This window comes from Diadema antillarum, unplaced genomic scaffold, assembly GCF_040938485.1.
Source record: "Diadema antillarum isolate AM-2024a unplaced genomic scaffold, OU_Dant_1.0 seq00000053_RagTag, whole genome shotgun sequence".
NCBI classification, from domain to species: Eukaryota; Metazoa; Echinodermata; class Echinoidea; order Diadematoida; family Diadematidae; genus Diadema; species Diadema antillarum.
Genome location: NW_027271161.1, coordinates 1,012,142 through 1,035,781, shown reverse-complemented (window position 1 = coordinate 1,035,781; position 23,640 = coordinate 1,012,142). Strand labels below are relative to the sequence as shown.

Sequence of the window (23,640 nt, the reverse complement as noted above, 5' to 3'; positions counted from 1 at the left end):
CTTTCTTCCATAACATGGGAAAAATATTAAAGAAAAAAACGAGGTCGTGAGACCCTACTCCCTATTAAACCTGATGACTATGATCTCCCCCTCTCCAAATAATAACAATGATAATAATAATAATAACAATAATAATAATAATGATAATAATAATAATAACAATAATAATAATAACAATCATACTGAGCAATAATATTGTAGGCCTAATATTAATTATGATAATGTACAGTCTGAAGCAGATGATGGTTCTATGATATATCAAGCCAAGATTTGGTTATTAAAAACAAAAAGGAGGGAGCAAATGAAGAAGAAAATATTTTATTTTTCTCTCATAACGTGGGGAAAAGAAATATGAAAAAACAAAACAAACCGAGGCCTTGAGACCAGCCGTGTATTCCCTGCGTGGATGCAAGAGCAGGGGGTAATTAAAGTCATAGTGTTAATATCTTCCCTTTTCGACGGGAACAATCTGTGGGCAGAACTTTCGGGGAATCTCATTTGCGTTTTTGGTAATTTTCCCTGAATGTTTTTGTTTTTTGCCCTGCGGAGGTGGAAATGTGTGTGTGCGTGAGGGGGGGGGGGGAGGGGTGAGGGGCAACAAGACAACTGTTGAACTTGAACGGGTGCAAATAACCCCTCGAAACTCAAGTTCTATAATAAAAGCAAGTAGTGGCGAGAATGATCCCAACCAATGGACCGGATCGCCGGGCACATACTACAAAAATGTATTATTGAATTTCTGGGAAGGGTGGTCATTTAGAAGACAGCACAATTAACGAAAGAATGAGAAGACTTTTCTTTTTATTTCTTCAATAAAAATGTGCAAAATCGTATTATGAGAAAAAAAAAATGAAACCCCTCAGACCCGTGGATTTCCACGGGTGCTGCTACAATGTAGTATGAAATAATTGTCTATCCCACCTCCGCCCTCTTCATCCTCCACATCAAACACTTTGGTTTTTGTCTGTTTGTTTTTTGCTCTTTTTTATCTCTTTTTTAATATACGTGAGCGCCTATAATTCGATTCGATGCATGCAATCGGTACTTTTAACCCCATGACGGTTGAATCGGGAGCGGAGGTGGGACATACATCAGTACATCCTTTTTCCGAACAATAGACCGGTTTATTCATGCATCCAAATGTACGAATAACGCTTTCTCAGAGACTTAGGAATGATCTGTTGTTGTTTTTGTTTCTTGTCACCTTTTGTAAGTATGGTATTCAGTTCGCATACAGCTGTTGCCCCGTCTGCCCCTGCGAGGGTTATCATTAGTAGGGCCTACATATTCACTCATTTCAGCAGTTGTCCGACATGCTTAATGTCAGCAAATTAACTTAAACCTGTTCCACTCACGCATTGGTATTCACATAATATAAGACGCATTTAATGATATTCCAGGTACATGTGTGTCCAAATTTGGATTAAACTTGTTATACTCATAATGTTTTCAATGGTATTCTTTTTCACAATGTCCATGGATTCTTTGAAAAATCATTATATTTGTTTCAACCCGAGCTATAATACGACTAGAGGATCATTACGTGTAGGTTCTTTTTACCCCCCCCCCCCGCCAATCGAGGGCAGTTACCCCTGCTACTCTCTACCAGTCTTTCAGATTAGCTACAATTTCAATCTACATTCTGATCCGACCTGTATACCCCTGTGTATATCCCTGTGTATACTCCTCCTTGTTTTGTAACAGTGCACGTGAACTGTTTTCACATTTTTTCTCATTTTTCTGCCTGTCATGTAACATGACGCGTGATCTGATCTCACATTTTGTTTTCTCCCTTATTTTGTAAGCCAATGCCGGGTGTAACTTGACGGTCGTCAGTCTGCCTTGGTTGCACGAAAATTCAACCACCCAGTAAAAACTGAATTGTCATCCTTAGCATTTTTCACGCTGATTTTTTTCAACACATGCCTATGAAATACTTGTCTATCACACCTTCGCCTTCTTCACCCTCCTCATCAAAACACTCTGTTTGCTTGATTTTTTGGCTCTTTTTACACGCGAGTGCCTTTAATTCCACTGGGTTTTTTCCCCCCACCTTGTCAATCATTACAAATCAAACTGTAGTTTTTATACACATGCAATCAGTGCGTTGAACACCGGGAGGGTTGAATCGGGAGCGAGGGTGGGATATACAGTATGTATTTACAGATGTGTTTTTTTTTCATTCTATAAATCAATATTTTTTTAGATAATATTCATAACTATTTCCCACAAACAGCAAATCTGTCCAAATTCGGGAGCTATCTCTATGTCCGTTTACATGCTTTGTAATGGTCCAGTCAAAGTTCTTTTACAGACTTTGACTATTGTGTGTACGCTTTCTCCCTGTGTTGTTTATGTATTCTATGTTCTTTTCCTATGCTGTTTATGTAGTCTATGTTTTTGATTATGTTGCCAGAAATCTATCTCTATGTGAATTTGCCTACTCGCTGTACTATCCGTGAACCCGGGGTTGTTGGTGCCTCCCTTGTGCCATCATATTTCATTCCTTTACAAACTCGTCAGTTGACATGCCTTCATCAAGGGAATCAAATGCTGCATTGAGTCGATTAGCCATAAGGAGAGTCATATTACAAGTAGAAATTATGACTCTCCTTATGGCTAATCGACTCAATGCAGCATTTGATTCCCTTGATGATGATGAACTATTTGATTTGTTTAGACGCTTCCCTTCGGAATTAAGTCGGAATAAGTTACATTCGTCTGTTGTTTCTTTTTATAATCTTATTGCCAACAATGTTAACTCATTTTCAAAAGATTTATATGATTTTGATTTTGAACATGACTTTAAAACAACTCAAACTCCTTAATACGTCACTGTTGATCAATTCAAATTTTTTACAAAGAGTTTTTCACAATGCACATTTTCTATGTTACATCTAAATATAAGGATTATTAATAAACATTTTGACGAATTACAGATATTACCAGTATTAGATAACCAAAATAAACATCAAATTTCAGTAAAAGGTTTAACTGAAATATGGTTATCATCTGATGATAATTTGCCGTATGCATCAAATGGTTATTATTTTATTGTTAATAACAGAGTAAACAGGACGGTTGGTGGGGTTGCGTTTTATTAATTTCAAAAATTTGAATAATAGTGTTTGTGATGAATTTAATATCATGTATGATATTTTAGAGTCCCTGTTTGTGGAAATTTTCACTCCGCAAAGTAAAAATATTATGATTGGTATTGTTTATAGATCCCCAAGTTCAAGTCCTAAAGATTTTCTGGATTGCATAACAAACTTATTAAAAAGCCCCTTTTTTATTAATAGAAATATTTTCATAATGGGTGTTTTTAACATTGATTTGATTAAGAATGGTGATAATACATCTCAAGAATTTCTTGAAATGTTTTTGTCAGCTTCCTTTTTGCCATTAATTTCGAAGCCAACTCGTATTACAAATCATTCCGCCACCCTCCTTGATAATATGCTTTTTCTAATTCTGTGCAGATTTTAAATTCTTCTATAATTTTATCTGATATTACTGATCATTTCCCCATTATAGCATGTTTTGACTTTAAACACTGTGTTAATAAGTTTCATTCTTCTTCATCCTGACGTAGAGCTACACCAAAAAATTTGGCTAGCCTTGGTGTTAACTTAGATAGGGCTGATTGGTCTAGTGTTTATGATAATGATGATATGAATGTATCGTTTGGGAATTTCTCAGGGATAATTAATAGATATTTAGATGAATATATTCCCAGATTAAAAGAAAAGTCAGTTAATTATAAACTTCCCCCAAATTGTTATTACCATGGATTACAAACTCTCTTCTCCGTTCAATAAATAGGAAAATAGGTTATATTATAAACTCAAAATGAAAAAAAACTGAGAAGTCAAAAAATAAATACAGTTCGTATAAAAATGTTTTAACGAAGATTATATAATTGGAAAAGAGAAAATAGTATATGATTCAGTTAGAAAAATATAAACATGATATAGAAAATACATGGAAGGTGTTGAAGCAGGCTATGAATATATCAAAAAAGAAATTAGAAATTACAAAAATAAGACATGATAATAAAGTTTTGGAAGATCCCAATGATATAGTCAATATCTTTAACTCTTATTTTTCAATGATTAGAGGGAATTTGGCAGAAAAAAAAACCGCAGTCAAATATGCATTTTTAAATTCTTAGGTCAATCCAATTCCAGTTCTATTTTTTTTTTTTGTTCCAATAACAAAATATGAAATAACAGATATTGTTACCGCAATGAATAATAAGCGAAGTGCCGGTTATGACGATATCATTAATTCTATTTTAAAGGGAATTATATCTTCAATTATATCTTCAATAAATTCTTATCAAGTGGTGTTTTTCCTGATTTTATGAAAATAGCTAAGGTTTTCCCTTCATTCAAAAAAGGGGATGATTCTGAAATATGTAATTATAGACCCATTTCTTTGCTTTCATCTTTATCTAAAATATTGGAAAAATTGATATTTACAAGAACAATTAATTGTCTGAATTTGCATATTTTTTTTACAAATTCTCAAATTGGGTTTCGTCAGAAACATAGCACCATTCATGCTCTTTTAAAGTTTATTGACCACGCTGCGCATACTATTGATAATCATTCTCATCTTACTGGTATCTTCCTGGACTTCTCCAAGGCCTTCGATACAATTAATTATGAAATATTACTTTATAAACTGTCTCATTATGGAATATGCGAGAAGGCCTTGGAGTGGTTCAGGAGTTACTTACAAAACCGGAAACAATATGTATCTCTGAACGAGTACAGCTCGAGTTTAGAATTCATTAAATGTGGCGTCCAGCCGGGTAGTTTATTAGGTCCTTTACTTTTTATCATTTTTATTAATGACTTTTGCAGATCATCTGACATACTCTCATTTATACTTTTTTGCTGACGATTCAAATAATTTCATTTCTCACTAAAATCCAGATACTCTTGTACGCATCGTTAATTCCGAATTTAAAAAAAGTGACTTAGTGGATAAGAGCTAATGAATTATCACTTAATCTCCAGAAAACTAAGTATATGCTTTTTAGCAATTCTTTAGAAGATTTAGGCACAGGTATTGCTTTTGATGACACTTTGTTAGAACGAGTTTCTCATATGAAATTCCTTGGTATCACAGTGGACGATCAACTTTCTTGGAGGCCGTATATTACAAACATTAGTACAACAATTTCACGCAATATTGGTATTATTAATAGACTCAAGTTTCATATTCTACTGTCCTCTTTGTTGACGTTGTAGTTTTCTCTAATTTTACCTTATCTTAATTACGGACTCCTAGCGTGGGGTAGTGCCCATCAAAATTTACTAGATAAACTACTGTCATTACAAAAAAAAAAGCTATTCGTATTATTTGTGGCGTCCCGCTACGTTCCCATACAGAGCCATTATCTACTAAACATAAGATTTTGAAAATTAAAGATTTGTATTTTTTTTCAACTTGGTCAGTTTATGTTCAATTACAATGTAAATGTACTTCCCAGTATTTTCAATTCAATGTTCCCACGGAACCAGTCTTTTCATGATTATCCCACTAGACGATCTAATAAGTTTCATTTACCCCCCCCCCCCCCACCCCCCCCTGAGAACTTTATTGGCTCAGAATACATTTATTTACACCGGTCCTAGATTTTGGAACTCACTGAGCTGTGAAATGAAAAATTCCCCATCTTTGTATTCTTTTAAGCGCAAGTTGAAATCTTTTCTATTAAATCCTCTCTGATATGTTTTTTTTTTTCTTAGCTATAGGTTTCGTCAACTTCAGGGTTTATCATTCACCCACCAATCATTCAATCACTGAATTCATTATTACGTAAAGAAGTAGCCATCACAATCCTTGCACAGCTGCATGCAGCGCCAACTCCATGAAGCACATTCTCTATCATCCCCTGTTCCATTTCCCTTGTTCAGCGTGTAGGCATTCTCTCATTCTCTCTTTTTCTTTCTTTCCTTCCATACTTTCCATCTATTCGCAAGTTGTGTCATGTTGTGTTTCTTCTGTTTTGTCTAGTCCTGTCGTATATCAAATTTGTCACAAGGTATTTGTAAATAGGTAATTCGTAATATTTATGAGTGGTTCACAATCTACAAGCTTTGATTTTTAGTGGACCTCTCTATTCTTTCTTCCTTTTTTTTAAACTGAAGCATGACTTTGTATCATTTTCTTTTGCCAGTATGCGCTCTTATGTTTATCGATATCATTTATTTATTTTTTTTGTGTATGATGTAATACCTGATTTATCTTGTGTTATGTTTTTCCCGAAAGAAAAAAAAAGAATGAAAATAAATGAATTGAATTGTGATGATATTGGTAATTATGATACATCATTTGTCACGGCATCTATTGATGACGTGATAAACTTGATGATAGGATAGACAATTTTTGCAGACGAAGTGGTATTGTAGCCTATGTATCTGCAATGACCTTTGTTAATGAGGCAGTCATATTGCCATGCTTTTGAAAAAATAAATTGGAGTAATTGGAAATGACAATTTTCTTTTAGTTTCCTCTGGAAGAAAGTGTTCGAAGGGACTTTATAATGCATTCCTTAATATTGATGACTTCATGTTCCCGTCACGGAAGGGTTCTAAAATATAGTCCTCATCTTATACACTACATCATTTTCTTTCACTCTTTCCGAATTTATTGTGTATGACTGGTTGCTTGATTCATTGTGCTGGGTTATTATGCTCTTAACCCAACCGGAAAGAACAAAGTTTCCCACAGCGTGTTTACAATGTGTTCATCATATCGACTATGTGAAAACGCTCGAATTTAACAGTGTGAAGATGAATTCAAACTATATGGTGTGGTATTTACAGAGTGTTCACATAGCAATTCTTTGTTTCACATTGTGAATTGAAGACTCACATTCTGTTCACACTGTTAAAACGCTAGAATTAAACAGTATGAAGAGATTTCACAGTGTTCACATGTGTTTTTCACACTGTGAGACACTATGTTCTTTCTAGTAGGGTATTTCCTCTTCGAGTTCAAGTCCCAGACGTGAGAAAAAGGCTTTACGAAGTAGGGTCGGCAAATTATTATACGACATGCAAATGTAATCTGAGATCAGAGTTTAATCATGATTTCTTCATATTCATATTCAGACTTCTTTGTCGTGTGCAAAAAAAAAAAAAAAATAGATGAATAAAAACATATACATGCACACACAAGAGTTGCTTCCAGACACAGGTAAAAAATAAGTACAGTACATACTACTATTACAGTTTTACCTATATGTAATTGAATATTAGACTTCTGAGATGATGTCATAATTTGCCCATAAACTGTCCAAAAAAAATTGATTAGTGCAAATGTTAAATATGAGGAAGGATAGTTGCTAATTCCCCAAAACAAAGATTGCTGGGTTTCTCTGTTTCTCATCTTCATGCCAATTATGCGAAAGGAGCTTAATAGTCTCATATACCTGCATGTATGTACCTACCCATAAAATTTGTATAAGCCATAAAATATCTTGTGTCAAACATTTCAGAGAAGTGTATTGTGATGAGAGGAGTTATCGATCTGTATAACAACGCTTGGAGTAAGCACATTTATTTCTTACATGATAAAGATTAAATTCATCGAAACTTACATATCGCTCGTGAATCCACAGGCTATGCTGCCGAGGAGGACTCCAACGAACCACAGGATGGAGGCAACATCTGTTAGATCTTCATTTTGGCACACCAGATTAAACTGAGGGACAAATTTTGAAAGATAAGTTAACAGCAACATCAATAAGTTAACAGCAACATTAACAGCAACTTGGCTGCTACGGGTTCCACACTCAATACGAGTCATCAGTCGGACTTTGACCGATACCGAACGGATGAAACTGTTCTCTGAAATACAAATATATGTTGATTTGTGTTGATTTCTGATACCTTCTGCTCAACATCACTTTTGCAGTGAAACGAATATCGAGAAACAGCCAATATATGTATATTTTAACTATTTTTTCTTCTATTTTTTCTTTAGAATACTTGGATATGCCCACAAAAAAAAAACCTTCCAAACCAATATTCCTGTTGTGATTTCACTGGTATGCACCTTCCCCTCAACTCAGCATAACTCGCATGTTTCTATGATATTAATGTGATTAACAAAAGACATGGTGAGGTTTCTAGATATTCGTTTCACCGCAAAAGTGATGTTGAGGGTATCATCAATCAACACGAATCGACATGCATTTCTATTTCAGGGAACCTTTAAGATGTAGATAAATACAAGATGGATTGCCCTATTGATAGTTGTCACTATTCCCTCTTCGTTTCGATTCTTCTAACTCTTATAACTTTGAAAAAGAAAGAAAACAGGAACTCATCCTTTTTGTCTAAATTTTCAACTCTTTTTTGTTTTCATAAGTATGACTGGCTAGGGGGTGATGGAAAAAAAAACCGAAGTTGGCCCCCTCTTACAGTTGATTCGATCAATGGCTTTAATTCTATTCTTTTTTACGGGAATAATTGAAATTCATGACAGTGTATTCACAGCGCGTGATATCAAAGGGCAAGCATTAATTCATGTAAAATCTCTGTCGTTTATATAGCACATTTCATCAAGGCACATTGAAAAATGACAAGTTTGTTAAACAGGTTCCCTCCTGCTGAAACAGATGGACAGGTTAAGGTATATATGTAACTGAGTGACTACAAGCCTAGATAAGAAATCTTTGACGTCGAACATGAAAATAAAGATAACATGAAGTGTAGTTTATAAATACATGAAAGTATTGCACACCACAGGAGTAAAAGTTTTGGGGTTTATATGCGTTTGCTTTTTCATCTCCCCCCCCCCCTTCAAAGGAAAATAAAAACCGAAAGAGTGAGACATATGACACAACAGTTATCATAGAATTTCTTCTCCCTTACGTCCATGTTGATGGTCGACGCGTAGGTACTGCGATCGTGCTCCCAACCTGAGGAACATGGTATGACGTCACGTGAATGAAAATCGTCAAAGGAAAAGGGCACCTCCGTGGAGAGAGACGAGTACGTGGAGTTGCCATGCTCCGGCAGGGGCGTCAGCATGAAAGGAGATGCTGATACGTTGTACATCTCGCACTGGCTCAGCTTGCTTGAATTCGTGGTATTCGACTCGGAAGGTATGCTGGCAGCCCGCTTGGCCGCCGCACACTCTGCGGGGTCGAGACCCCATGAGCTGCAGTTCTCCCCCTTCCATTCTGGAACCTTGGGTACAAGAGAGGGGTTTTCATGTGAAAATAATTATGATTCCAGTAATTATAGGAGTAATTATGATGACGATGATATCCATCAAAGCACTTGTAGAGCGTGGACCTCCGTCAAGTAGCTCATTTCCACCCATACAGGGCCTACACGCATGATGAAAATTGTCCAGTTTCCTAACCCAATACTATCGTAGGCCTATAGACGTGTTTTTGTTGTTGTTGTCGTTGTTGTTTACGTCAAGTTTCCAACTCGCCCGAGCAGAGCACGCGCTTTCACAGACCGTGTATGCACACCTCAAATACGCGCAGCTTGAACTTCCAATTTCATCGACCCTGTCTATCTGCAAAAAGATAAAAAATCCTTCAAAAAAAAAAGTCCATAAAAGTTTCCGAACCAACAGTAAGTCATCTCTTCGTTGTGTCATTACATATATATATATATATATATATATATATATATATATATAAACATACATAAATATGGGTCTAGGGCAATTACCCCCTGGGCAATTACCCCGGACCCTTCCCCTGGCCCTAATCCTAATCCTTATCTTGAACCTAATCTTAACCCTAACCCAAACTCCTAACCCTTAACCTAACCCTAACCTTAATCTTTTCTCTATTAAACCTTACCACCAACCAGAATTTAGCCGGTGGGTATTTGCCATCTGGGGGTAATTGCCCGGATACGATAAACATATTATTATTATTATTATTATTATTATCATTATTATTATTATCATTATATATATATATATATATATATATATATATATATATATATATAATATCCATATAAATTCATTCTATGAATAGGGCCTACATGCCAAGTTTCATTAGGATACCTCAAACGGTCTTTTTCTCCACAAAATCGATTACGGACGAAAAACATAATGCCTCACTTCGTGGTGGAGGCATAAAACCAAACGAATTGAAACGCATAAAACTGTGAAGATTATAGTAGCACTCCATTGTTGTAATGCCTTCATCAACGCCGAGGTTTTCAAGGGCAACTTTGAACAAATTTTCAGTTTTTTTTGTCCCAAGATTGGTTGTGCCATTGTTAAGTTATTAGTTACTCAAACCGCCAACCGCAAGTGTACTCATTTAGAACCGCCTTATTTCACATCCTTCAATGAACAGACCGTGCATTTTTCCACAGTTTTTGCTGTATTGAACGACTCTTTCACAAAAAGAATTGGTTTACTATAAGGAATATGCAGATACGAAAAAGAAGGGCGGTTCACAGCACCGTGGTGGGAATTGAGCTGTGAATACACTGATTGAGCTTTACGCACAATTTCTTGACTATTGTGGCTATCGTGATTTTGCAGAAATAAATGCACGTTAACAAAGCAAAACTATGGCGCATCATATCTCCTTCGTACAACTGACCTCACAAAAAGATATATCGGTTGCCTTTGAGATACATACAAAACAAATACTATGGCGTAAAGAAGATTAAAACTTACTCCATTTTCAAAACACATAAGGCAAACGTCAAGCAATTATGCAAATCAATAATGTGATTACAGTGATTTTAAGTCGGAGGGTTCGTCAAACAAGTTTCAAGTTCAAGTTCAAGTTTCAAGTTTTATTTCATATTTCCATTTCTCAGTGATGGGATTACAAAATGATTGACAATAAAACAAAAGTACAAAACATATACAACCATATCTTATGTTTGAAGAAAAAAAAAACAAACATTACACACAAATATAAATGGTCATTTTCATCTGAGGATATCACAAATAAATGTCAGAAATATGATGGGGCCTACATAAAAGCAATGATGCTTGTAAAAACTGTAGGTTCCCGAATTTATAGGCGTGAAATTATACGGAGAACGGACATGTTTATCTCGACCAACTTAAATTGTACCAGTGCAAAATCAGTATTAAAAACGAACTATCGAACCACATGAATACTTTAGTATCGCTTAAACGAGACTGTACATATTTCGCCGTGTTTACACACACACACACACACACACAAAGTGCTATAACGGTATCGTCAAATAACTTGGAGCTGCAGACAAAGACAAAAGACTGGGGGTATTAAAAAAAAATGTTGCTAAGAGCTGGGTAGTGTGTATCCACTAAGTAATAGCCGTTTTAGTTTGCGTTTGAAGGTGATAAGGATAAGGAAGAAGTAATATCTTGAGGGAGGTCATTCCAGTATCTGGGTCCAGTAAACATAATTGTTTTCTTTGCAAAAATAGTGCGAGTACGGGGAAGGTGATAAGCGTCACTCTGACGAGTGGGGGTAGCAATGAATAGAGCGATTTCTTTTGAACATGTGAATAAAAACGGATGGTAATTCATTAGTTGTTAGTTTATACATGAAAATTCCAAGATTATAACTTGACAAACTTGTCCGACTTCATCAATATTCGACCTTGACAGAAAACTTCGGTGATGAACCGGTGGTGTGAGCTTTGTGGTTACAGCTCCTTGCTGTAGAAAGTAATTCTCATCAGGTAAAAATTAATTGACATTTTGACCTTTGACATTATCCATTAAATCAAAATTCGAACTTGACCACTTGACCATCTTTAAGTGATGTACCAGAGATGTCCTTTTTTTATTTGGGTCATAGCTCGAAATTCTGGAAAATTGTTGAGAGTACACCAAAATAATGTGCACAGTGCTTACCAGGTAAAGGCCTATAACTTTCATTATCACTGTCATTATTTTGACCTTTTTTTCTTGTTGAACGTGACCGACATTTTCAGGTTTCTCTTCTCTTCTCTTCTTTCCTCTTCTCTACTCTTGTCTTGTCTTCTCTTCTCTTCTCTTCTCTTCTCTTCTTTTCTTTTTTCTTTTCTTTATTTAAGCACAGCACAGACTTCAGTCCAGAGACAGTTCTCCCAAGGATGTTCGAGAAATGGAGTCACAACAGACTTATTCGCTTTGATCCCATGCTCGAAGCCGCCACTCAAAAATATTTGAAGTATGTGTCAAACTGGATCTGCCGCTCAGATGTGAAGACCATTGACTCGTGTCTCATTGCATATCACCGGCCACTTTCCAAGGAAGATATGTCTTTGTGATGGTAATTACTTTTCGCTATCCCTACTTAATACAAACGATGGGCGGTAGACAATGGTAAAGGCACGGGGCGCGCGAATAGAAATTGCTCAAATATTGCTGAAATAGATATCAAAATTACTCGACTGTACGTGTCTGTACGCTAATCTGACATATTGATTTATAACGAACTATATTTGAAGATGATACCATATTAGTTTCATTTGGCAGAAATAAGGAGAAAAGTGATAAAACCGGCTTTCCATGAGGGTAAAATTTCAAACATTTTCACAAAATACAGGTCAGATTTACACTTTTGCACATATTATATTCGAACGGAATTGACTTTTGTTCTATGTGCTATATCATTTGGTGAAATTTCATTGCATTTGATATATAAACGAGCAGCATATACCCGATATTATGTTAGTTTTAAAAATGAATCGTCAGATTGCTCAGAAAGATGGCGGCTTCAAGCATCAAACATCAAAGGCACAAATGCACCTGTGGAATTCTTTTGTCCATCCATAAAAACTGACAGCTGATTGAATAATTATAGTCAGTTGTAACTCCATCTCTCGAACCTCCTTGGTTCTTCCGCAGGTCCATGCGGATAAAACACAACATAAACTGAGTCCCCCCCCCCCCCCCCAAATGATGAAAGAAGAATAGAATCTATGCAAACAGTCTTGCTGCACCTTGAACATACATGAAATGATCGGTGAGATAATGCAATTATCTTTCTACAGGGAAGAAAGGACTGAACAGGGTGCCATATTGTGAGCGTAAAACTGTTATAGGCATCCGCGTTGTGGTTATAGATTTTACAGTGACTATTCATCAAAATACTTAACTTACAGCACTTCAATTCAATAAGCCAGTTCGCAGTTCTCATTGTTGCACATGAAGAGCAGATAAAGATCAAGGTAGTGTACCAGCATACATGTTGCTTTGTAAATTGATATTGAGATAAGCACCTGAAATACAATTATCATTCATGCAATGTTTATGATTATGCTTGCCATCACATGCTCCTGACGGCAACTTTGGTTTTGGCAATAAACTAATGTATTAACTGAGATGGTTATGGGATCGTGTATAAGATGTGTGTTTGCATGTGTGTGTGCGCGCGCGTGTGTGAGTGGGTGTGTGCATTATATAGAAAGTGCGTAATTATGTGTATAATGTTGTTGCTTTATTTCGTATTCCGGTTGCCTTTTTTCATTCGCACAAAGCGATCGACGCGAAGAAAGAGGTTGTACATGTACTTGTAATACTGATAGACGAAAGAAAAACAAAGCGGTGACAGCTTGATGACCTTTGTCCTTCAACAATTCCATCGTGAATTAAATAGGCTGGTTGATAGCATTCAGGTAAAGTTTCATTCATCAAACTCCCCTTATAAATTTATGGCCTGTAAACAAGCTACCGTGTGTTAGCAAGTTTGATCATCTGAAAGTGTAACGTATCAGTGTTGATGGATAGTTAACACGATCTCGAATTCATGCATTATTACACCATAGTCTAGAATATACACAGTCTATTTCAGGTCACAATAATTATGTGGAACATTGCGTGGCGTACAAAATTGCATCTCTGACTATACTTCACGGTATCTAACACAATTATCCCCTGGACAATACCCGGCCATTTTCCTTATAATCTTAATCCCGAACCTAATCTGAGCCCTATCGTTAACCCTGTAATCTTAACTCTGACATTGTCACTTACCATAAGTATCAATAATCGATGGTTATCTGTCCGTGGGGTTTGTCCTGAAACGACTTTAACGCGCTAATTCACAGCTATCCTCTTTTAAGGAACCCGAATTGCAACAAAAAATAAAACATTTGCAAAGCCATATATCATCCACAAAAAAAGTAATCAAAGTTGCTTTTTAAAGTGAACAAGCTCCCTTAAACATTTGCCACTTTGTTGTGTCTCATGCGTTTTCTTTCTTTTTTTTTTTCTTTTAGATGACATTCATCTGCTCAGATTGTGCAGATTGTAACTCTGAACTGGGCGATGGACTTACCGAGTGATACATGAAACACTGAAAAAAAAAACACTCACTGGCAATGTCAAAATACATTATCCCTGTGAATTATTACTACTTATTGATCATATAAAAGATAGGTTCTAGTCTCGAAAGTATTTCCTGCCCAATTGAGGTGATCTGTCTCACTTCTGTCCTTTTATACCGATAATACCGATATGAAGTGATCCCTCGGTGGGTGAAATATTTACCAGCTCTCAAATGGAATTAATTTTCTGCAGGAACTCTACCCTTCTCAACCACAGCTTACTATAGCTACCACCATGATTACTTTCCTAAACGGAAAAGACAAACATCATGTATATAGCAAATTGCTTGACTATACACATGCTAAAGAAAGCAAATCAACGTTTCTCAAAATGCCTAACTCAACAACTTTGCTCATTCTTGCTGGTTTTACGTCGGCAAGCCATAACTGTACCGGAATCTGCAGTGTGGCAGTGGCTAGATAAGTTCACTTCGGTTCAGTTTATCGTTGCACTCTGTTTTCAATACAAAATCAAAGCATCTCTGCACGAATTTCTTTCATGCTTCAATAGACGTAGCGTAGTACAATACAGCTGGGAAGATAACTATTATGAATGGTGAGAAAGAAAAGGCATTTCAATGCCAATCTACTGAAAGAACGCTTCGAATAAAGTTTTGAAGGGAAAAAAAAATATGAAAATGCCAGGGACAATCTTTGCTCCATTAACTCCTAGACTGAATAGCGAATTGGATGAGGAAGATATATTTTTGAGGCAGTTGAAAACGTACTTGAAAGAATACCCTTTGACCCCAAATCATAGTGCAAAGCTTATTCAGAGGCGAAAACAGGAGGGGTATCTTACACTGCTGTATAGCATGCCCAGGCTCTGCTCTCAGTTATTGAACATTGAAGGGGTCAGTCAGAGAGCGCACAAAGATCAACACGTTTTGTGGAAATCACGACTAATTCATCCATTGCTGAACACTGAGAAGTTTCAAGTCCTTTACCTGATACAGGTTTCCGAGCATTCTTTTTTTTTGAAGTAGACAAAAAGGTTATAAGCCTCTCGTTGGTAGGGAGGTGTTAAAGCATCTGACAAAAAAGATTCATTTTCGTTACTTGATAAAATTTCCACTTCATCGTCCCCTTAACATATTTCTTTCAGTATTCCACTTTTTATTATGCCAATGATATTAGCGAGCATTAAATGGTAAAGTCATTGCCGACATTTTTTGACCTTTTGATAACATGTTCATCTTCTCTAAAATCAAAATATCTTACTCAATTTTACACATCTAATTAGCAGTCTAGCCTGGAATTTCTGTAGAAAAAATATCGCTCGTTATGCTCGCTATAAATCGTCTGAATTTGTCGTTGTAATGCACGTTTGATCAATTTGAAAATGTAGATAGACGGTACACACTTCACCATTATAATCCTTGATGACTTACAACTTTGAATTGATTTGGCTTACCGAGGATTTACACAACGTAGGCCCTACTCGATTCTTGACTTGGTCTTTCATTGAATAATCATCAACAATTTCCTGTGATCAGGATGACCATGGGATACACCACAGGTTGCCTTGCTAAGCATTCCCCTCCTCATCTTATCCGCCTAAGTGTTTCACCCCATCCTTACCTCAACCTGCGTACATTTCCACCCTAATTATATAAATGACCTCCATGGTCATTGACCTCCGCAATATCTGAGGGAAACTGACCGACTATGCGACATGACTTCGTCTGTTTCTGTTATTAACCCTCGGACTTCAATCTCCCAACACCTATGCCTGTACCCATAACACGACTGTCCATAAACAAAAACAGGGGTTGGAATTCTGTACAATGCACTGGCGTAGCCAGGGGGGGGGGGGGGGGGGGGGCGATGGGGGCGGTCGCCCCCCCCCCCCCCCCCCTAAGATTTGGACCGGGGATTTGGGAGGCGGAAAAAAAATGCGTGTATACTGTATGCATGCACATGAAGCGGGTCTCCTTTGCAACCTTTCATCAAATAAGATATTTTTTTTTAAATATTTCACTCAAAGTGTGCACCAGATCGTTGAATTTCAATTCAAAATATGCAAAATCTCTCGCCCTCCCCCTCTGTGCCTCTTTCCCTAGCCAAGTACACTTTTTAGATTTTAAAAAATTCTGAATAATTCTGAGTGCACAAGACTTATCACTTATATTCCGAAAACTGAAGGTTCCCTCATGTATCTTAAGGGGAATTTCCCCTTTTAATCGACCCTTTCCTCCCTCAGCCCCCCCCCCCCCAAAAAAAAAAAAAATCAGTTTTTTTTTTTTTTGGTGATTTATCAAATGTTGATTCCATCAAATATGCGTATACAAGATATCTCAATTTCAAGCTTAAAAAGATAAAAGCTCCATCGGAAGGGAAGGATGGAGATAACACTCGCCCACGCCTTCTCCCTGCTCGCCCCCCCCCCCCCCCCGCCATGCAAAGAAGTAGACTGTGGCTATACCCAGATCGCTTTATTTCAATTCTAAAAACGCAAAAGCTCCGCGAGCGGGAAGGGGAATCCCCCTTCCCCTAAGCTCTATACCTCACTAGACTTTATACATACGCACAGATGGTGCACATTCGGAATAAGAGCTAAATTCCGTGATTTTAACACTTCGATGAAAAAGTATTGCACCAAAAATTTGCACCAGATCGCTGAATTTCAGGTCTGAAAACGCAAAATCACCTTCGTGTGGGAGGGGATATGCCCCTATATCTACACCCTCGTGTGCATGTTTTTTCTGTTTGATTGCTGAACAGACAGCGTTCATGATATTCAGTGTAAGAATTAATACAAGAAGACTAGTGTATTTAAATTATACCATTTTATAGGCAAATTGTTCAATAATAATCTACACTAAAATATACTGCTACCTTAAACAAGTGGGACTGTTTCACGTCGATGAAACACGCAAAAACATGCATCAAATTGCACCATTTGCAACATCAAAATGCAAAAAGTTCTCGCCGTGGGAGGGGGGACACCCCCCTCGCTCGCTCCGCTCGCTCGGGTTCAGTCGCGTTCATAATATTCAGTGAAAAGAATTAATACAAGAAGTGTATTTGAATTATACCATTTTATAGGCAAATTGTTCAATGATAATCTACACTAAAATATACTGCTACCTTAAACAAGTGGGACTGTTTCACGTCGATAAAACGCGCAAAAACATGCATCAAATTGCACCATTTGCAACATCAAAATGCAAAAAGTTCTTACTGTGGGAGGGGGGACACCCCCCTCCCACACCCTCCCCTCCCCCCTCGCTCGCTCCGCTCGCTCGGGTTCAGTCGGGTTCATGATATTCAGTGAAAAGAATTAATACAACAAGTGTATCTAAATTATACCATTTTATAGGCAAATTGTTCAATAATAATCTACACTAAAATATACTGCTACCTTAAACAAGTGGGACTGTTTCACGTCGATAAAACGCGCAAAAACATGCATCAAATTGCACCATTTACAACATCAAAATGCAAAAAGTTCTTACTGTGGGAGGGGGGACACCCCCTCCCACACCCTCCCCTCCCCCCTCGCTCGCTCCGCTCGCTCGGGTTCAGTCGCGTTCATGATATTCAGTGAAAAGAATTAAAGGACAAGTTCACCTTCATAAACATAAGGATTGAGAAAATGCAACAATATTAGTAGAACACATCAGTGAAAGTTTGAGGAAAATTGGACAATCGATGCAATAGTTATGAATTTTTTAAATTTTTGTGTTGGAACCGCTGGATGAGGAGACTACGACAGCTTGTGAATCATATGCGTACAACAGTATAAAGAAAATGTAAAAGAAAATTCAACATATTTTCACTTTTTTCGCATAATAAAAGAGCACTTGACTTGCCTCTTTCTGAAGGCAGGGGGAATAATATTACCCATAACATGTGTCGGTAAGGAGTCAGGGGAATGTGTACTTTTTTCAAAAGATGGAATTTTGTGAAATTCTCTTTATATTTTCCTTATGTTGTTGTACGCATGTGACATCTAAGTTATTCATACACAGCAGTAGTCTTCTCATCCAGCGGGTACTGCACAAAAACTTCAAAAATTCATAACTTTTGAACGGATTGTCTGATTTTCCTCAAACTTTCAATAATGTGTTCTACTAATATTGCTACATTCTCTCAATCCTTATGTTTATGAAGGTGAACTTGTCCTTTAATACAACAAGTGTATCTAAATTATACCATTTTATAGGCAAATTGTTCAATAATAATCTACACTGAAATATACTGCTACCTTAAACAAGTGGGACTGTTTCACGTCGATAAAACGCGCAAAAACATGCATCAAATTGCACCATTTGCAACATCAAAATGCAAAAAGTTCTTACTGTGGGAGGGGGGACACCCCCCTCCCACACCCTCCCCTCCCCCCTCGCTCGCTCCGCTCGCTCGGGTTCAGTCGGGTTCATGATATTCAGTGAAAAGAATTAATACAACAAGTGTATCTAAATTATACCATTTTATAGGCAAATTGTTCAATAATAATCTACACTAAAATATACTGCTACCTTAAACAAGTGGGACTGTTTCACGTCGATAAAACGCGCAAAAACATGCATCAAATTGCACCATTTACAACATCAAAATGCAAAAAGTTCTTACTGTGGGAGGGGGGACACCCCCCTCCCACACCCTCCCCTCCCCCCTCGCTCGCTCCGCTCGCTCGGGTTCAGTCGCGTTCATGATATTCAGTGAAAAGAATTAATACAACAAGTGTATCTAAATTATACCATTTTATAGGCAAATTGTTCAATAATAATCTACACTGAAATATACTGCTACCTTAAACAAGTGGGACTGTTTCACGTCGATAAAACGCGCCAAAAACATGCATCAAATTGCACCATTTGCAACATCAAAATGCAAAAAGTTCTTACTGTGGGAGAGGGGACACCCCCCTCCCACACCCTCCCCTCCCCCCTCGCTCGCTCCGCTCGCTCGGGTGCAGTCGCGTTCATGATATTCAGTGAAAAGAATTAATACAAGAAGTGTATCTAAATCATACCATTTTATAGGCAATTGTTCAATAATAATCTACATCAATATAAACAGCTACCATAAACAAGTGGGACTGTTTCACGTCGATAAAACGCGCAAAAACATGCATCAAATTGCACCATTTACAACATCAAAATGCAAAAAGTTCTTACCGTGGGAGGCGGGACACCCCCCTCCCACACCCTCCCCGCCCCCCCTCGCTCGCTCCGCTCGCTCGGGCTCGGTCGCTTCGCTCCCTCGCAGATTAACCGCCCCCCCCCCCCTAAGATGAAATCCTGGCTACACCGTTGGTACAATGGTTCTCAAACATCGAGCCAAAATACATGAGAACCAGCATTTCGTTTGAGGAAAGCGAAAAAGGGTGAAAGATTTGTTTTTGAAAAAAAAAAAAAAACTTGTGACAATTACAAAAACAAGAGGTTTCTCGGAAGTCGCTGTAAGTTTAAAACTTCTCGTCTGATTCTCTTTTTTCACTGACCATGTTAAGACGGGCATATATGGTTCATTGATAGCCCTCCTCTGCGCAATACAAGTTGCCGTAAGTGTCCTCATGAACAGCCCTTACCCTAACAGTGTAGTAGTAAGAATAAAGCATTAGGTCGTGAGTAGATTAGAGCTGTGAGTTAAAATGTATTAACCCTACTCCTTTTCAGGGCCACATACAATTGTAGGGGTCATTCCACGAGCCCGACACCCACGAGTCATACGGTCCACGAGACCGACATCAAAAATAGGTCCATGAGTCATACAGCCCATGAGTTATAAGGTTCACGAGTCATACAGCCCATGAGTTCGACACTATGCACAAAAGGCTCACGAGACCGACACTAAGCAAAGAAAGCCCACGAGACCGGCACTACACAATAAAGGCTCACGAGACCGACAGTACGCAAAAGAGGCTCACGAGACCGACACTTGGCAAAGAAAGCCCACGAGACCGACACCACGCAATAAAGGCTCACGAGACCGACACTAGGCAAAGAAAGCTTACTAGACCGAGTGGATGAACAGCGCCATCTAGGTGTCAATTACCTGTACAGGGTGTTCCATTAAGTGGAAAATTACATACGGGCGGGTGCAATTTCACGCTATCGAGCGAGATATTAGATAACCTATCGTCCTGCCTATACCCGGCTGCTTAGAGTTCAGTTTGTAATTTTTTTTTTGTAACCATAATGTATATGTGACATTTCAAAGGATGAAAACGTTTTATATTGCAGCGATTCACATCGCTTTGTGGCTTGTATTTGTGAAATCATTCTCCTCAAAACGGTTTATTTTTCATGAAATAAAATGGCTGTGTTCATGAATGCATGTTCTTTTTCCGAATCCTGAACGATACCTTGATATTATAGATTACATTTTATTTCTGCGAATTTATATTAAATCAGCAGCTTTGCAGAAGACTACTCCCCTTCCATATCATGCAAAGCAAGTATGCACTGCAACACTAACCATTTTGAGAAATATTTTCTTGCAAACTTCATTTCACACCTGGGTATTATTCTACTTAGTTGATCTGAATGACCACATCATTTTATTTTATTTTATTTCTAAGCAGGTGTATACGGGAATAATATTTTTGCGGAAAGGGAAACGAGGGTGTTTTGGCATTTTCAAAATTAATGTTGAAATATCTCGTGCACTTTTAAAGATTTTTTTTTTCACAAACAGACAAACTCGCAATCCAATCAAAAATCTTGAACAGTTCAGGAGGTGAGGGGGGGGGGGATTGACGAGGTAATCCCATAGCAACCCTCCTTTTGCATCTCTCATATTTTCCTTCTGCCATTATCTGGACACCCTATACAATTAATTGGTCTATAGGGGGCGATGTTCATCCTGTCGGTCTAGTGGGCCTTCCTTGCCTAGTGTCAGTCTCGTGAGCTTCTTTTGCCTAGTGTCGGTCTCGTGAGCTTTGTTTGCCTAATGCCGGTCTCGTGAGCCTTTTGAGCGTAGTGTCGGTCTCGTTGGCTTTCTTTGCATAGTGTCGGTCTCGTGAGCCTTTTGTGTGTAGTGTCGAACTCGTGGGTTGTATAACTCGTGGGCTTTATTTACTCAGTATTGAACTCGTGGGCTGTATAACTAGTGGGCTGTATGACTTGTGGGCTGTGAGTCGTGGGTGTCCGTCTCGTGACGTGCACCCCAATTGTATAATATCCAAGAAAGAAAAAGTACAGAACTCGCCATGCTTTGCACGACGTCTAGTCGGGCTGATTTATAGGGAGACTCTCGAGGATTTGTGTGGCGCAGCGCTCGTCACATGACGTCTCCGGATAGATTCACCGTGCGGACGTATAAAACGGACACCTTCTCCGGCTGTTCTCCGGAGGCTACCCCGAGGCTACCTTGTCTTTCTGGTAGCCTGTTGAGAAGGGCTTCACTGCATCAACCAGGGTAGACGCGGAGTAGCCTCCGGAGTACGGACAGAGAACCGCCGGAGCCAATGTTTGTAAAGCACATTATCCATGTATAGTACGCAATCATGTTTGCTACTGCAGTGACAATGATGTGAAATGCTTCCATTTCCAGCGTAATACATCAGCAACGAAATGATTAAGGGCAGCGTATTCTCCGCGGTGGTTTTCGAGCACTGCGCCTGTTAAGGCCCCGTCACACTACAGCGAATGCCCAACGAATGTCCAATAAATTTGAAAATTTGAAGATATGTTCACATCCGTTGGTAAAACTAGAATAGTTCGTAACATGCTTGGCGTTCTTTGTATTCATTAACTATTCGGCGGGATTCGCAGAGATGCGCTGGAGCCTATTTTTTTTTTATTTCAAACATGTCCAAAATCTCCAGCGTATCTCTGCGAATCCCTATGAATAGCTAATGAATTCAAAGAACGTCAAACATGCAAACTGTCTTCACATTTTCGAATTCGTTGGGCTTTCGCTTGGCATTCGTTGGGCATTCGCTGTAGTGTGACGGGGCTCTTAAAACGGGACAGTCGGCGTTCAGCCTGCGTTTATGGAATCTGTGGAATGTAACACAAGATAATGTGTATGTGTGTGTGTTTGTGCATTTATGAGCATGAGTTTTCTTTTGTAAGATTCTTGATGATTACTTTCTGCTACTATATGCAAGGAATGTGCTTTGCCAACACACAGGCATGTCCTTTGAAATATCCTTCAAAGCCCTGCCTTTGTACCCCGATAAATAATGTTCGCTTATAAGAGTGACGTCGCTTGTTCATTTGAAATTGCAGTCAGTTCCCCGTTGGAATGCAAGCGATTAAAACAAAGGGTTGTGCATACAGGTGTACGCAGCTCCTTGAGCTTGATCACATAAGTGTATGGTGTGCTTTGAGCAACTACATTACATTCTGTGCATACGACCGATATAGTTACCTTTGATATCAGAGCTGTCATTAATCGCAAAGTTACCATACTAGCTCTATGCAACAGTGCCTACAAGTACATTTTAAGACATTTATTTTGAGAGATCTCTTATAAAAACACAAATCAATGTCCTGGGCTGAAACAGTGTACAGGAATGCATGTATTTGTCAGACCACGGAGTCCATGGTCAGAAGGGGTAAATCTTTATCTTTGTTCTTACGCAATTTTTTTTTCCACTTTTCTGACATAATCGAAAGTACACTTGCCTAACTTCGCGCAAAAAGTAGGGGGAATACACTTACTATCAACATGATTATGTTAGTAATAAGTCAATATACGTTCTCTTTGTAATGAAATACAAATATATTCAATTCTACGTAAATCTTTCTTTTTATGGTGTTATACATCCTGACGTCATGAACTGTAGTAGCCTCAAGTTATTCAGTAATGACGACACAGAAACAAGCATCCATGCTCATCATTTTTCTACCCCCTCCCCTCCTCCAAGAAATTACACGCACACATACACACACACACACGCACGCACACATACACATACGCACCTGCGCCTCATTGAGGTACAAGACAGTTATCAAAACAATGAGGAAAATTTTTCAGGACAATTACCCCACCCCCCCCCCCCCCCCACAACTACCACCCGGCGAAACCCCGCTTTACGGATGAAAGGGTTAGAGCAAATTAGATTGGGATAAGGGTAAGGTTTACGGTGAGACCAGGGAGGTGGAAGCTTCTACCTCCCTGGTGAGACCAAGGAGGATATTAGTCCATGGGCCAAGACCCGAAAAATGGGTTGTTGGTACCATCTGAGGTGGCACAACCTTTTTGGTGTCATTTTGTTTGTCGGGCATAGATATGCTTATCAAGCTATGATAGCATTTCCAAATGAGTAGCTTAGTCATAATAAATGAATTTTTAACCAATTTGGTCTCGTTTTTATATCCCTATAGTTCTGAATCGAAACTAAACCGCTATA

General features: G+C 38.2%; 1 protein-coding gene across 1 annotated transcript in view; it reads right to left on the bottom strand.

Moving 5' to 3' along the window:
- The window catches only part of LOC139725661 (organic cation transporter protein-like), a 66,094-nt gene that overhangs the window by 28,654 nt on the left and 13,800 nt on the right, over nt 1-23,640 (bottom strand). Inside the window, exons 2-3 of the mRNA XM_071636752.1 lie at nt 8,898-9,215; nt 7,619-7,722 (exon numbers count right to left, since the gene is read on the bottom strand). Of these exons, the coding sequence (XP_071492853.1) occupies nt 7,619-7,722; nt 8,898-9,215 (422 nt within the window). The remainder of the gene's footprint in view (nt 1-7,618; nt 7,723-8,897; nt 9,216-23,640) is intronic.